Source organism: Macaca mulatta, chromosome 20, assembly GCF_049350105.2.
Source record: "Macaca mulatta isolate MMU2019108-1 chromosome 20, T2T-MMU8v2.0, whole genome shotgun sequence".
Lineage (NCBI taxonomy): Eukaryota > Metazoa > Chordata > Mammalia > Primates > Cercopithecidae > Macaca > Macaca mulatta.
This window is the reverse complement of record NC_133425.1, coordinates 84198255-84213045: the sequence shown is the minus strand read 5'-3', so window position 1 is coordinate 84213045 and position 14791 is coordinate 84198255. Positions and strand designations below refer to the sequence as shown.

The 14791-nt window shown below is 60.4% G+C and overlaps 2 protein-coding genes and 1 long non-coding RNA gene across 8 annotated transcripts; 2 read left to right on the top strand and 1 right to left on the bottom strand.

The window, feature by feature from the left end:
* The first annotated feature begins 958 nt into the window (after positions 1-958).
* Positions 959-3474, top strand: APRT (adenine phosphoribosyltransferase). Of its 6 annotated transcripts, none has more exons than XM_077986733.1 (5): positions 959-1088; positions 1270-1376; positions 2375-2508; positions 2782-2860; positions 3232-3474. In XM_077986733.1, the coding sequence occupies exons 1-5, from the start codon at positions 1009-1011 to the stop codon at positions 3234-3236; spliced, it is 405 nt and encodes a 134-aa protein (XP_077842859.1). In that variant the 5' UTR covers positions 959-1008; the 3' UTR covers positions 3237-3474. The 6 variants fall into 6 exon arrangements, with proteins under 6 accessions (XP_077842859.1, XP_001089867.3, XP_077842860.1 ...); XM_001089867.5 differs by having other exon boundaries at positions 3098-3474; XM_077986734.1 differs by having other exon boundaries at positions 1270-1429; positions 1595-2508; positions 3098-3474.
* A 269-nt stretch (positions 3475-3743) lies between these two features.
* Positions 3744-9339, bottom strand: CDT1 (chromatin licensing and DNA replication factor 1). The gene is made up of 10 exons (XM_015126794.3): positions 8683-9339; positions 7924-8064; positions 7689-7825; positions 6953-7150; positions 6718-6863; positions 6503-6603; positions 5940-6128; positions 5408-5560; positions 5129-5330; positions 3744-4498 (listed from the first exon to the last, which is right to left on the bottom strand). The coding sequence occupies exons 1-10, from the start codon at positions 8905-8907 to the stop codon at positions 4335-4337; spliced, it is 1656 nt and encodes a 551-aa protein (XP_014982280.3). The 5' UTR covers positions 8908-9339; the 3' UTR covers positions 3744-4334.
* LOC106995121 (uncharacterized) lies at positions 9078-10767 on the top strand. Its single transcript, XR_001441872.3, has 3 exons — positions 9078-9199; positions 9954-10275; positions 10618-10767. It is a non-coding gene; the product is annotated as an uncharacterized LOC106995121 (long non-coding RNA).
* Positions 10768-14791: the final 4024 nt, after the last annotated feature.

Genomic DNA, 14791 nt, shown 5'->3' with positions numbered 1-14791 from the left:
GGAGCTTGCAGTGAGCCGAGATCGCGCCACTGCACTCCAGCCTGGGCGACAGAGCGAGACTCCGTCTCAAAAAAAAAAAGGCTGCGAAACGAAGAAAAGTTTTGGAATAGAGCGCAAGGCATTTTAGCCCTGGGGATTTTTTTGAAAGGAAATTGTGTTTGGAGGGAGTTGTGCCTCACGCAACCCCCTGGGTACCAGTCCTCGGGCGGCCAGGGGGTTCACAGCTCCCCACCCCAAGGCTGAGGAGTCACCTGGCCTCTGCAGGCGGACAGAAGGGCCACTGCCTTTGCGGATGCGCCCCCTGTCCTGGCCACGCCTTCCGGCCACTCTCCCCCAGGTCCGGGCGGGGAAGAGCCACCTCAACGGCAGGGCCCATCCATCCGCGAGAGGCCAGCGCCCCCGGCCGGTCCAGCCCAAGCCCGCCGCCTCCGCCCTGGGCTGCTTCCTCCGGGTCCTGCACCGCCCTCCTGCTACTTGGACTCCTTCCTCACGCCCTCCTCCACCCCGCGCGCCAGCCTCCCGCGCGCCAGCCTCCCGCGCGCCAGCCTCCCGCGCGCCAGCCTCCCGCGCGCCAGCCTCCCGCGCGCCAGCCTCCCGCGCGCCAGCCTCCCGCGCGCCAGCCTCCCGCGCGCAGCGTGGGGATCTCAGCCAATAGCGGAGAAAGGGCGAGGCCCGTAAGCGCGCCAGGTGCGTGGGCGAGACCAGCTCACGCCCCTCCTCCAGCCGCCAGGGCCCCGGCCCGAGAAAAGGAAGGGCGCCTTGACTCGCACCTTTGTCCGGTTCGAACGTTCTGCTCAGTGGTGCGTGGAATGCGAGCGCGTCTTAAAATCGATGGCGCCTAGGAGTCCATGAAATACGGTACATGCTTCCGGCGAGGGACGCCCCTTCCCGCGGAAGCCCCGCCCTCACCCGCGCATCCGCGCCCCGGGGATGCCCCGCCCTTCGTGGCGGCCCCGCCAGTCTCCGCGCAGGCGCGCTCGAGCGGCCGCTGGCTCCTCGCACGCGGCCATGGCGGACCCCGAGCTGCAGCTGGTTGAGCGGCGGATCCGCAGCTTCCCCGACTTCCCCACCCCGGGCGTGTTATTCAGGTGCAAGCGCAGGCCGCCCTCGTGGCGTCCCGACCTGCGGGCCTGCGGATGGGAGAGCGTTGCCCGCGACCTCGGCACTGTCCGGCAAGCGGGGCGGGCAGGGCGGGAACCCTCATCCTTCGCCCCCGGGGCCGCTGCCCTCCTTCGGCCCCGGCGTCACCAGGCCTATCTTTGGGTCCAGGGACATCTCGCCGGTCCTGAAGGACCCCGCCTCCTTCCGCGCCGCCATCGGCCTCCTGGCGCGACACCTGAAGGTGACCCACGGGGGCCGCATCGACTACATCGCAGGCGAGTGCCGCGTGGCCGCATCCAGGGCGCCTCTGCCTCCGCGCGCGCCGAGGGTAGCACGTGGGCTCTGCGCGTCTGTTTGGGGGAGGGCTTTTGGGGTCCTTCGGGGGCGCCGGGACGGGCACGGTGCTTGGGGTCGCCCCCTAAGGGTTGTGAGGTTGGGCCCCCGAGGCCGCCGCGCTGTGCAGGCGCCCTGCCCGCAGGTTCCGGGTTCCCAGCCCAGGACAAGCGTGACCGAGTCGCCAGGTCAGTTGGTCTCCCTGGAGTGCCCAAGCTGAATCCACGGGGCCCAGCTGCCTCGCTTCTTGTTCCTTCTGCGAGCTGGTATTGAGCGCCTGCCACGAGCCAGGCCTTCCCTGGTGAAGATCACGGAATGCCCACCCAAGGAAGGGGGGCCTGGAGGCCTCCGGGAGAGCCCGAGAGGTGGCCCAGGGAGAACAGTGTGTTCTGGTGGTCTTGCCTCTCCTAGGGCGTGACAGCCCACTCCCTGCACACTGCCCTGAGGGAAGCGCCAGCACTGCCAGAGCCCCCTTCTCACCTCCTGCAGGAAGCCCTCCCTGACCTCCTGCCAGGCTGGGGCAGGGTTTCCCTGAGCGTCCCCCAACCATCACAGCTCAGGTCACCTTGAGAGACTCACAGCTCAGGTCACCTTGAGAGACTCCGTTTTTAGACAGAAGCCCTGGGGCAGAGCTGCCTTTGAGAGAGAGTTGAGGCCTGACAGGTTTCTACCAGCCCCATTAAAGATGGGCTGCTGAGCTGGGGGAGAGGGGCGGTGACTCCCCCAGGACCACAGCTAAAAAGTAGCCCCTTAAAAGACAGACCCAGGTCTGCACTCTGACCTGGAAGCAGCTCCTGGTAGGTGACAGGTGACACTCCTTAAATGGCGCACGTCACCGGCCTTTCAGCTGGGAGCCAACCATGTACCCCTTGGCACCGGCCAACCCTGGCCCCTGGGGACTCCCATGCTGCCAAGTCACTCCTGTCACTCGCCCTGACAGGCCTAGACTCCCGAGGCTTCCTCTTTGGCCCCTCCCTGGCCCAGGAGCTTGGACTGGGCTGTGTGCTCATCCGAAAGCGGGGGAAGCTGCCAGGCCCCACTGTGTGGGCCTCCTATGCCCTGGAGTACGGGAAGGTAAGGGGCTGGGGTGGCCAGAGGAAGGGGAGGGCCAGGCCACCGTGGCCACTCTCCCCCAGATCTAAAGGCCCTCCCAGGCGTGTCAAGTGGAGCTGCTGTGGTTACAGTGCTCTTGGGAGCTCAGAGAGGGTGAGACACAGGCTGGGCTCACACAGCCAGGGAACAGCAAGGTGGGGCTGGAGTCAGGGCCTAGGGTGGCAGCTGCCAAGCTCTGCACACAAAGCTGTTTTCTGCGGGAGGCTGAGGACCACACACCACTTCCCACTCCAGGCTGAGCTGGAGATCCAGAAAGATGCCCTGGAGCCAGGACAGAGGGTGGTTGTCGTGGATGATCTGCTGGCCACTGGTGGTGAGGGTCTCCCCACAGCCAACTGCTGTGGCTCCAAGGGCCTGGTGGGAGTAGGGCAGGACCTCGCTGTGCCTGACGTGGGATGCAGCTTACTATTGTCCAGCTTACTATTGCCTGGTGGCCAGGCCGACACCTTCCTCTCTCCCCATACCCTCCCCTCCCCAACCCAGGGGCTGCCCTGGAGCACCCAGTCTCTACAGCCCAGGCCAGCTGGGGACCTCACCCTCCCATCCCCAGGAACCATGCACGCCGCCTGTGAGCTGCTGGGCCGCCTGCAGGCCGAGGTCCTAGAGTGCGTGAGCCTGGTGGAGCTGACCTCGCTTAAGGGCAGGGAGAAGCTGGCTCCTGTACCCTTCTTCTCTCTCCTGCAGTATGAGTGACTACAGGGCCTCCCAGCCCAACATCTGCAGCTGGAACCCAGGGACATTTCAGCCCTGGGCAACTGCAGTGACCTCTGCAGTCACCAGGGGCACCAGCTGCCCGCAGGGAACACATCCCTTGCTTGGGTTCAGCACCTCTCCTGGGGCTGGAAGTGCTAAAGCCTGGGGCAAAGCTGTGCTTCAGCCACCCGGGGCCCAATTACACACAGAACGCAGTAAACAGCTTTGCCATGAGAGCCGTCTCCTGTCATCCTGTTCCCCAGGGCAGGGAGCCCCAGGACACCACCAAACCAACTGGACTATGGGCACGTGCTGCTCGGCATGATGCCCAGCAGTCTGGCCTGGTTCTCACCTCAGGAGCCGGAACCATCCAGGCACTGCAGAAAGAGGCCGTGTGACCCATCCTCTAGGGACGCACGTGAGGGCTCAGGGGTAACTAAGTCTGTCAATGCAGGTCCCACCCTGAGGCGGCCAATGCTACTGAAAGGGTTCTACTGCAGATCTAGTGGCTGTAAGCCCGACTTTATTATAGTACTGAAGTCAGTGTGTGGGTGGGCCAGTCCCTTCTGGAGGCTCCAGGGATGTCCTGCCCAGCTTCTCCAGGCTGCCTGTGTCGGGGCAGGGCCGCGTCTTCAAAGGTGGCTGGCTCTGGCCCTCTTGTGAAGGCCCCCGCGGCAATCTTGAAGTTCTTAATGACAAAAGTCACCCTTTGCTGTGGAACGTCCCATGTTCAGAGGTTCCAAGATTAGAGGGGATGGCCTCCTGCCACCCACACTACCCAACCCCATGCTGCCAAAGCCCCCTTCACCCTCAGCCACATTCCCCTGCCCTGATGGCCCCCTAGGGGGTGCTGGGATCTGGCTTCCCTTCCCCACCAGCAGCAAGGACAGAGGTGCCCACAGAAACAGGTTTAATGTGAATCCACCAGGTGAGCCCCATGCAGGGGCCACCACCTGCAGCCAGAGACCCTTGGGCTGTGCAGCCTGCAGCCCAGCTCTGCCTCTGGCCCTCAGGGGCACTCCGGAAAGGAAAAGTAAAGTGCATCATGTTCATAAAAGAAAATGCTGGTGGCCCCAGGCCAGTGGCCCCCAGGCTCACAGCCCCTCTTCAGCGCGGGCCTGGCGGGCCAGGCGTGCAGTGATGCTGGCCAGGTCCGCGGCCTTGTCCAGCTTGACGTAGGTGTCGGTGCGAATGTGGTGAAGGCTGAGCCAGTCTGGCAGGAGCTCGGAGAGGAGCAGCAGGTGTTTCTCCATCTCCCCTGTGGGAGGAGAAGGGGACACAGGCTGGTGCTGGGCCCCAGCCCCACACAGGCAGCACTTGAGACCAGCCTGACCACCCGACCTCTGTGCCCGCCTGGTCGCCCTCAGTGCCCCATCCCCGGGCCTTAAGGCAGAGGTGGTTCTGATCAGAGGCCCGGATCTGGGAGGCGTAACAGTGAGTGGAGAGAGCCAGGCCTACAGTTGAGGCCATGTGAGGAGGCACCAAGCATGGGGGCCACCAGCCCATGAAAACCCTGAGGCAGGGGGTGCCCTGTAGTGTGGGGACCCCCACGTGCTCAGGGTGTGGTGACCAGAGGCCTGGGAGGCCGTGTAGGGTGCACGTGGGGCCCCTTCTGACCAAGCACTGCACGCAGTCAGGGAAACGGGCCAGGGCTGTGAGAGGGAAGCTGCCTCCAGAGGCTGCAGGTGTGGAAGGGCTGGGTGAAGGCTCAGGGGTGGCTCAAAGGAGGGCAAAGCACCCAGCACACACCAGTGCAAGTGGCCAGTGCCCACTGCACATCTGAACAGAACAAATCAGTGATAGACACCCCTGGTCAGAAACCTGGGGAGGCGGCTGCAGCACTGGGCAATTCCACTGTGCACGCCCCCTCACCCCGCCGTGCACGTACCGGGGCTCATGGCAGTGCGACAGCTGCCCACCATCCTGGCACAGGCCACCTCCATGCTGAGCGCAGGCTTGCGTTCGGACACAAACACGCTCCGCAGCACGCGGGCCAGCTCAGGCAGCCGTTCTAGGCGCTGCAGCCGCTGCTCCTGCTCCGGGCACCGCGTCATCTGTGCCAGCTGCTTCTGTGCCTCCTTGGCTCGGACCTGCAGCAGGTGTGGGGACCTGGTTAGTGGGCAGCAGATCACCAGGCCCCCACCCGCCATCACTGGGGACGACTCACCCGCTCCAGCAGATCCTGGGACACCCCCTTCAGAGCGCTGGGAGAGGCTGCAGGCGGGGTGGCTGGTGGGGTATCCGGCAGTGCTGGCCTGGGGGGCCCAGGGCTGCTGGGCTCAGCAGAGCGCAGGGCCAATTGACTCAAGGCCTTCTCCATCTGCGGGAGGGACAAGTTGGGGCGGAGAGGTCACAGGAGGCAACATGCCCCTGGCTCTCTGCCCAGGAGTCCCCCGTATCTCTCAAGGCACAAGTTAGCCCGGCACACTGGGTGGTCTGTGCTGGTCAATGCAGTGTCCCAGTGTGTGGCATCGCCTGCCCGGGGCCAACTCCCCACATGGGGCAAGTGACAGAGCCAGGCTTAGAGGTTGCAGCTGGGGACAGAGGGCAAATGCCGCCCACTCTCTGGACCTCCCAGCCAAGGAGGAAGCCAGATGAGGCGTTAATAAGCTCATCGCCAAGGCCCCACCTCTTATGCCCGGGGTCAGGCTGGCCCACCCACCCGGAAGAAAGGGGCTGCCCAAGCCTCGCAGCCTCACCCTGGGTGACATCAGGCTGCGGGCCCGGGCCAGCACCTCCTGAGCAGTGGTGAGTTTCTCCGTGGCGGGTGGTTGGGGCAGCACAGCTGGCTCGATGTCGGGCACTTCATCCACGTTGAAGCGTGGGTGCCAGCGGGTCAGCTGGTCCTCCGGCACCACCATGGGGGGCCTCAGGGAGGCCAGGAAGGCCTGGGGAGAAGGAGCAGATGGGTGACACTGGGCACATTTGAAACAAGGAGAGGCTGCATGTGAGGTGGGGCTGTCTATGCTTACGTCCCCGTCCCAGCCGGGCCACCTTGGGCAAGTTACTTAGCCTCTGCCCAGTGTTCAGCTTGGAGGGAGAGCACACGGCCTCCCACAGCCCATACTCGCTGAATGCCTTGGGGACCTTCTCAGTGCCTGCAGCTGCACCCTGAGCACACCAGCCCTCAGCTCAGGGTGAACCCAGCCCGGTTCCATCCCGGGAGAAGCCGTGGGTGGCAGGGATGCTCCAAGCACAGGGTTACGTGCTGAGGCAGTGCTGGTGCCACCGCCTTTGCACAGCAGGGCCGGGGGCCGCTCACCTTGTGGTGCTCCTTGACGTGCTCCACCAGCTTCTGGCTGAAGATCTGCCGTCGCTGCAGGAGGCGCGAGGCCGTGAGCTGAGGGGCTGCTCCGTCAGCCTCTGTGGGACGAGTCCAGGCCTGAGTCCCGGCCAGGCCGCCCAGCACCTCACACCCACCCCAGAAAGTGTGTGGGTCACAGATGGGGAAACCAAGGTCTTGCACCCAGCACCTACCCTGCTCCAGCAGTGGCTCGATGGTGAGCTGGTAATCTGATCTCTTAACACCATCCTTGAAGGTGGGGACACCGCGCTCCTGGCGGAAGCAGTAGGAGGCCGGGTACACGGTTTTGATCTGGCCAACATTACGCTCCTCAAAACGCCTACAGGAGGAGGGGGCCGGCTCAGGAGGCGGCAGGCCCGGGCCCCCTCCCAACTCCAGGGCAGCCCCAGCCCACCCGCGGCCACTCACCTGCGCATCATGTCCTGCACGCCCCGCTGGACCTTGGCAAAGGTGGGCGTCTCAGAGCGGTTGTGGAGCATGCCCACAATGGTGTCCATGCTGCGGAACATCTCCGCCAGCACCTGGTACTTGTAGGGCAGCACGAGCCCCGGTGGACCAGGCTGGGCCAGGGCATGGAAGCGCTGGTAGGCGGGCGCCTTCTCGCCACTGTCAGGGAGGGAGAAGCCTTGTGAGAAGCAGCAGGCCCCCACCCCTCCAGTGCCACAGCAGGCCCCTCGACCAGGGAGCCTCCAATGGGGCCTGCCACGCCACACACGATGGCTTTCGCGGCCCTTGCACAGCCACCAGCACTGGCACCGTTAGGGGTAGAACTGGTGATGGGAAAGCCCAGCTCCACACCCCAGCTCTGCTGTGTCCATGCGGCACCCCCAGGGAAGCTCTGCCCTCTCCCCAGCCCAGTTTCACCAGCTCTCAGGGGCAGGGGCAGACAACACACCAAAGCATTAGGAGCATTTGGAACCTGCCAGAGCGCCGGAGGCAGGAGCTGCCCCCAACAGGAGGGACTGAGGGCAAAGGGCCAGCGGTGCCTAGGACCTTTTTCTCAGGGGTCTGGCTCCACGCCCTGGTGACCTCACCACCTCCCTCCTCCAAAGGAGCAGACCTGGGCCTCTGCCAGGATCACCCGGCCATGCCTCCCACCAGCCGGCCTTTCCCAAGGCCTCCTGTCCACCCACCCAGCACTCACCATGGCTCCTCAGGGCGGCCCTTGGCCTCTGGGGTACAGGACTCCCCAGCATCCTGGGCACTGGACTTCAGCACTCGGACTCTTGCCCCCAGCTCCCGGGCCCGTTGGAGGCATGACGCAAGCTCAGAGATGGTGTCCTTCAAGGGGATCAGGGGATCAGGGGACGTGGTGCCGTCAGGCAGTCAGGCCGGCACCACTCAGCCCTCCCGAATCTGCCCCAGGCCCCGCCCCTCACCTGGTTCTGCGAGGACGTCAGCTGGCGTGGCTGACCTGCTGCCGGGGTGGATTTCTTTATCTTCTGGCCCAGAGAAGGGCAGGCTGGGATGTCTGGGGCCTCGAGGGAGTCAGGGGCCTCGGGGGAACTGGGGCTGGAAACCTGGTGAGAGGGACCCCAAGGGTGAACCCATGACAAGACCTGGTGCTCCTGGCTCTGCAGAAGACCCTGAAGGATCAGAAGCCCCTCTGAGTTAACAGATGGGCATGGCTCGGGGGCTTAGGGCTTCCCGCAGGCGGTGGTCTGCGCTAAAGCTGGCTGGGGACACAGCCTTGCTCTCGCCTTCCCGGGCAGTTTCCAGGGCGGACCCCCCTTCCAGCCCCATCATCATCATCAGATCCCGGCGCAAACCCCGCAGTGCCTCCTGCTCATCTCAGAAGCCAGCCAAGCCCCCAGTGGTGTCAGGGCGGCCACAGGGTCCCCCGACCTGTCCCAGAGTTCCCTGCGCCCTGCCCCCTGGCCTCAAATTCCCCGCGCCCCGCCCTGCCTCCCCGCCCCGTCCCCTCCTGCCTCAGTTTCCCCACCCCCGTCCCTCGGCCTGTTTCCCCGAGCCCTGCCCCCCGGGCCTCAGTCTCCCCGGCCTCAGTCTCCCCGAGGTCCGCCCCTGGGCCTCAGTTTCCCCGCCCCCGAGCCCCGGCCTCAGTCTCTCCGAGCCCCGCTTCCCGGGCCTCAGTTTCCCCGCCCCCAACCCCCCGGGTTCAGTCTCCCCACGTCCCTCACCGCGTCCGCCGACAGCCGCAGCCTCCGGCGGGCCGGCAGCCCGGCCTGGTCGCGTCCGGGGGCGGCGGGCGGGCGGGCGCGCTTGCGGCTGCCGCTGGTGGCGGAGTCCGGGGCGCGGAGTGCGGGTCTGGCGGGGCTGGGCGTGCGGCAGGCCAGCTTGGGCGGCGCGATGCGGGGCCCGGGGCGGCGGCGCGCAAAGAAGTCGGTGACGCGGCGCTGCTCCATGGCGGCGGAGTGCGCGGCGAAAGCAAGGAAGGAAGAAGAAAGGGAGGAAGGGGCGGGCGCGGTTCCCGCCAAATTTCCCGCGGGCCCCCAGGCCCCGCCCCCGGCGCGGACGAACCAACACGGCCGAGCACGGGGAGGTACGGGGCGGGGCGCGCATGCGCGCTGGTGGGCGCGGGAACCGGCTTGGCCGCGCGCATGCGCCGACGTGCGGCTGTGGACCCGCCGGGGGAAGCCGTCGCCCGTGGGACTCTGGCGTGGTCTCGGGATCCCGCGTGTGGCTCTCACTTTTTAGGTCGTGTCAGTGGGGCCGCTGGCTTCAGGGTCAGAGGGAGCGCAGTCCAGGCAAACAGCAGCGCGCGCCTGACAAAACCCCGGCGCTGCCCGGGGGGGGCCGAGGACGGCGCGGCCTGGGGGGCTGCAGGCTCGGGCTGGTAAAGGCGCTGCCCCCGCGGGCCGCGCGCTCCTTATTTCTTTTTTTTTTTTTTTTTTTTTTTTTTTGAGACGGAGTCTCGCTCTGTCGCCCAGGCTGGAGTGCAGTGGCCGGATCTCAGCTCACTGCAAGCTCCACCTCCCGGGTTCACGCCATTCTCCTGCCTCAGCCTCCCGAGTAACTGGGACTACAGGCACCCGCCACTTCGCCCGGCTAGTTTTTTGTATTTTTTAGTAGAGACGGGGTTTCACCGTATTAGCCAGGATGGTCTCGATCTCCTGACCTCGTGATCCGCCCGTCTCGGCCTCCCAAAGTGCTGGGATTACAGGCTTGAGCCACCGCGCCCGGCCCTTATTTCTTTTTTTTAAATTGTTTCTATAGAGGCGGAGTTTACGTTGCCCAGGTGGTCTCAAACTCCCGGCCCAGTGATCCGCCCGCCTGGAACTGCCGCCTCCCAGAGCGCTGCGATCACAGGCGTGGCCTCCGCGCCCCGCGTTGCTCGCTTTTTAAAAGGGTGAATTTGATATGTGAATTATTTCTCAATCAAGCTATTACATGGAAAGGAAGAAAAGGAGCCGGGCGCGGTGGCTCACGCCTGCAATCTGTTTGGGTACAGGCTTTGGTGGCTGCCCTCCAACCAGCGTTGCCCACTCTGCCGGCAGAAAAGATAAAAGACAAGTCTCCTATGACTGAGCATTGGGCTAATAAGTGCCCACATCCCTGCCCGCCTTCCACGCCATGTCCAGCTTGCCAGCAGGAGAGGCATTGGAAGTCTGATTGCCCCGCCATCAGGACAGGCACCGCGCCTCAACGTAGTGCCTCTCCTCAAAGGTGGGAAGGCTCCTTCCAACTCCTACACCTTGACGAGGACTGACGGTGCCCACACTCGGAGACCCCGGTCACCCTCGCCCAGCCCAGGGTAACGCTACAGGTAGCGGGTAAGCCCATTTCTTTTCTCATCAATACTCTGTTTTGCCGTCCTATGGAGGACTTAGCCAACGCTCCACCATTTCAGTAGTTAGGGTAAACGGTAAACCGTCTAACCCTCGCCAGACCCCGATGTTAAATTGCTTCCTGGACTATGCATGTTTTGCCCACTCTTTCCTCATCATGCCCTCTTGCCCCACTTTTGCCCACTCTTCCCTCATCATGCCCTCTTGCCCCACCCCCTTCTAGGACGAAACATCTTAACCAAACTTAGGGCGTCCATTAACCTACCCTCTCATCCCCACCCTGGCTCCAACATTGTTTTCATGATGCCCTTGTGCCCCCGGTTGCAGATTCTCTCAACATTACCTGGACTCATCAAGCAACAACTAACCAGAACCTCCATAGAGGCACAGCAATCGTGGGTAACCCTACTACCCCTTGCCCTTACCAGACTACCAGCGGCACTTAGAAGCCCCACGGGCCTTAGTCCTTTTGAACTGGTATACGGGCACCCTCTCATGCTGCAAGAACCCCCTACTCTACCCACACCATTAGCACCCTACCTGCCATACCTTTCTCTTTTAAGACAATTACTGACTTCCTCTTCATAGAACCCTTAGCCACTCTTCTCCCCGACTCCTCACCTAATCATTTAGAAGACCGAGCCTGGCAAGGTACCCTCTGTGACTTTAGCCATAATGAGCGTACTTTCTGCACCTTTGTTAATATTATCATGGTTAACTATAATCCCAGTAACTCCTCTTACTACTCCTAACTTTGTGTGGAGATTCTCTATCACTGAGACTTGGACCACAAATAACCAAGTTCATTCAGTCATGCAAGGTACTGCAGATTGCCCCCCGCTAGGTTGCCAACAGGCCATCTACTTAAACTTCACCCTAAGTTCCCTCACTCCAGGCTATCGCCCGGCCCTGTGCTTCCTTTTTTTTTTTTTTTTTTTTTTTTTTTGAGACGGAGTCTTGCTCTGTCACCCAGGCTGGAGTGCAGTGGCCGGATCTCAGCTCACTGCAAGCTCCGCCTCCCGGGTTTACGCCATTCTCCTGCCTCAGCCTCCCGAGTAGCTGGGACTACAGGCGCCCGCCACCTCGCCTGGCTATTTTTTTGTATTTTTTAGTAGAGACGGGGTTTCACCGTGTTAGCCGGGATCGTCTCTCGATCTCCTGACCTCGTGATCCGCCCGTCTCGGCCTCCCAAAGTGCTGGGATTACAGGCTTGAGCCACCGCGCCCGGCCTGTGCTTCCTATATGACCAGACCCACTATAACTGCCGGAACTACTGGCAAGAGGCTAATGTTGGGTGCCCCTACTCTTACTGCAACATACATCAGTTAGGTTGGACAGGTGGGCGTCTACAAATGACAGCAAGCATATTTACCCAGGACGAAAATACTAAAAAATACAGACTTCTCATCAAAGATCCTTGGGATTCCCGGTGGGCCAGTGGGGTAAAAGGCGGACTTTATTCAACAGTCAGTTCCTCATATCCAACCGCAACCATCCGGGTAATTAGAACGTATGTCCAACAGATACAATTCCCTAAAACTGTGCAGGCTCTACAAAATCTAACCACAGTCATACAACAACGCGAACAAAAACTACAGGAACAGTTAAACCCCCCAAACAACAAAGACCCATTCTCATGGTTGGCCCTTATTCGTCTAGGACTTAATCTATCGCAGGCAGCCGGACTGAAAAATCTTTCCCAATGCTTTCTCTGCGCTACTCTCGGCAAAGCCCCCTTTTTGGCAGTCCCCCCAGCCGCTTTCAATACTACCAATGACTCTACCGGCTCACTTCAATCAGCACTCCTGTCTCAAGTCCCCTTATATCATAATCCACAAAGTCTACCCCTTCCCTTCTGTTACTCCACTCCAAATTCTTCATGGTGCAATCACACCCAAGCTCCCAGTAAAACCCAGACGGCTCCCCTTGGCGGCTACTTCTGGTATAACCATACCTTATCCAAAACTCTTAACTATACCTCCCTCACCCAGTCTCTTTGCGTTCCAGTGTCCTTGGTACCCAGTTTAACCCTATATGGTAAAGGAGAACTGTCTGAACTAACTTCTCAGCTCACTATTCCTAGCCAAAAAATCCAAAAACGGGCTATCTTTCTTCCATTAGTTATTGGGGTTTCCTTAGCATCCTCCCTAGTAGCCTCAGGACTTGGAACAGGGGCCCTCGCCTACTCAATTCCATCCACACGGACCCTCTCCACTCAGCTCCAGGCAGCCATAGAGGCTTCAGCTGAAAGCCCAGCCTCTTTACAGCGTCAGATCACCTCAGTGGCTCAGGTAGCGGCACGAAATAGGCGGGCATTAGATGATCTTACTGCTGAAAAGGGAGGAACATGCCTTTTCCTTGGAGAAGAATGTTGCTACTACATAAATGAATCAGGCCTAGTTGACACCAACATTCAAAGATTAAACAAAATCAAGAAAGAACTCCAACAATTTAACAGCCCTTTAGTACCCGGACCCCCTGTATGGCTGCTGCCAATAGTACAACAAATGCTTCCTTTCCTAATCCCCATACTAATTATCTGCATTATTTTATGTTTTGCTCCCATTTTTATAAAATTTCTCCGAGCCAGGGTCCAAGAAAATTACTCGAGTTTCCTCCAATCAAATGCTCCTACACCCTTACACCCAACTGCCAACCTCAGACCCTAACTACGCCCCTTAACAGCAGGAAGCAGCCAGAGAGAAAACTGCGCCCTAAAATCTTTTTTTTTTTTTTTTTTTTTTTTTTGAGACGGAGTCTTGCTCTGTCGCCCAGGCTGGAGCGCAGTGACCAGATCTCGGCTCACTGCAAGCTCCGCCTCCCGGGTTCCCGCCATTCTCCTGCCTCAGCCTCCCGAGTAGCTGGGACTACAGGCGCCCGCCACCTCACCTGGCTAGTTTTTTGTATTTTTTAGTAGAGACGGGGTTTCACCGTGTTAGCCAGGATGGTCTCAATCTCCTGACCTCGTGATCCGCCTGTCTCGGCCTCCCAAAGTGCTGGGATTACAGGCTTGAGCCACCGCGCCCGGCCTAAAATCTTATAGTCAATAAGAGGTTGGACTGTTTGGGTGAAGGAATGGGCCAAGATGGAGGAAAAATGAACAAGAAAGCATAGTCCCTGTTGCTTCCGAGTTCTTCACCACCAATTTACCCGCGCCCGGGAAAGCACAAACCAACTGAGCATGCGCCAAGTGACGTCAACCTGAAGAAATCAAAACTTACCCATCCATGCCCCTGAAGACACCCCCGTCCCACCCACTGCCCTCCCTTTTCCAGTCGCAAGGCATAAAAATCTGTCGCCGGCGAGTGCCGGTGCGACTTCTCCGGCCCGCGACTTCCCTGGCCCTCCCTACTTGCGGACCAGAGAACCTTGCCCGAGAGCGCGTGCATATTTGCAAATAAAGGCTACCACTTTCTTTATTTGATTCCGGCCTCTTTTATTAATTAATTGGGCTTTTAATAAAACAAAACACAATCCCAGCACTTTGAAAGGCTGAGGCGGGCAGATCACATGAGGTCAGGAGTTCGAGACCAACCTGGCCAACATGGTGAAACCCCCTCTCTACTAAAAATACAAAAATTAGCCAGGCCTGGTGGTGGGCACCTGTAATTCCAACTACTTGGGAGGCTGAGGCAGAAGAATGGCATAAACCCCGGAGGCAGAGTTTGCAGTGAGCTGAGATCTGGCCACTGCACTCCAGCCTGGGCGACAGAGCGAGACTCTGTCTCAATAAAAACAAAAGGAAAGAAAAGAAAAGAAACTGCCTTTAACATGGCTGATATTTTAAAGTTTTAGTTCTTAAAACCTACAGTGCTCCAATCTGGGAAATGGCCTAGAGCGCTGGTTATCTGGAAAGCCGGAGCCGCAGCCACTCCTTTCAGAGACGCCAATGAGCAGGGCCAGGGCGCAGCGCTGCGGAAGTACCCCTGCAAAGTAATGAGGAGGCCTGGGGGCCTGGGAGGGAAGGGGGCGCGGATGGAGGAGGCCACGGCTCAGAGGAGGGCTTCTGTTTTCCTATTTTTCAAGTTTTCTGTAAAAAGCATGAATTGTGCCTTTTTTTTGTTTTGTTTTTAAGTTAAAGGAATAGAAACCGGTTTGATGATGCAATTGGTGCTTGCAAAATACCTCAAAAGTGGCCGGCACGGTCATCCCAGCACTTTGGGAAGTCGAGGTGGGTGGATCACTTTAAATCAGGAGTTCAAGACCAGCCTGGCCAACATGGCAAAACCCTGTCTCTACAATAAATACAAAAATTGGCCGGGCGCAGTGGCTCAAGCCTGTAATCCCAGCACTTTGGGAGGCCGAGATGGGCGGATCACGAGGTCAGGAGATCGAGACCATCCTGGCTAACACGGTGAAACCCTGTCTCTACTAAAAAATACAAAAAAACTAGCCGGGCGAGGTGGCAGGCACCTGTAGTCCCAGCTACTTGGGAGGCTGAGGCAGGAGAATGGTGTAAATCCGGGAGGAGGAGCTTGTAGTGAACCGAGATCGCGCCACT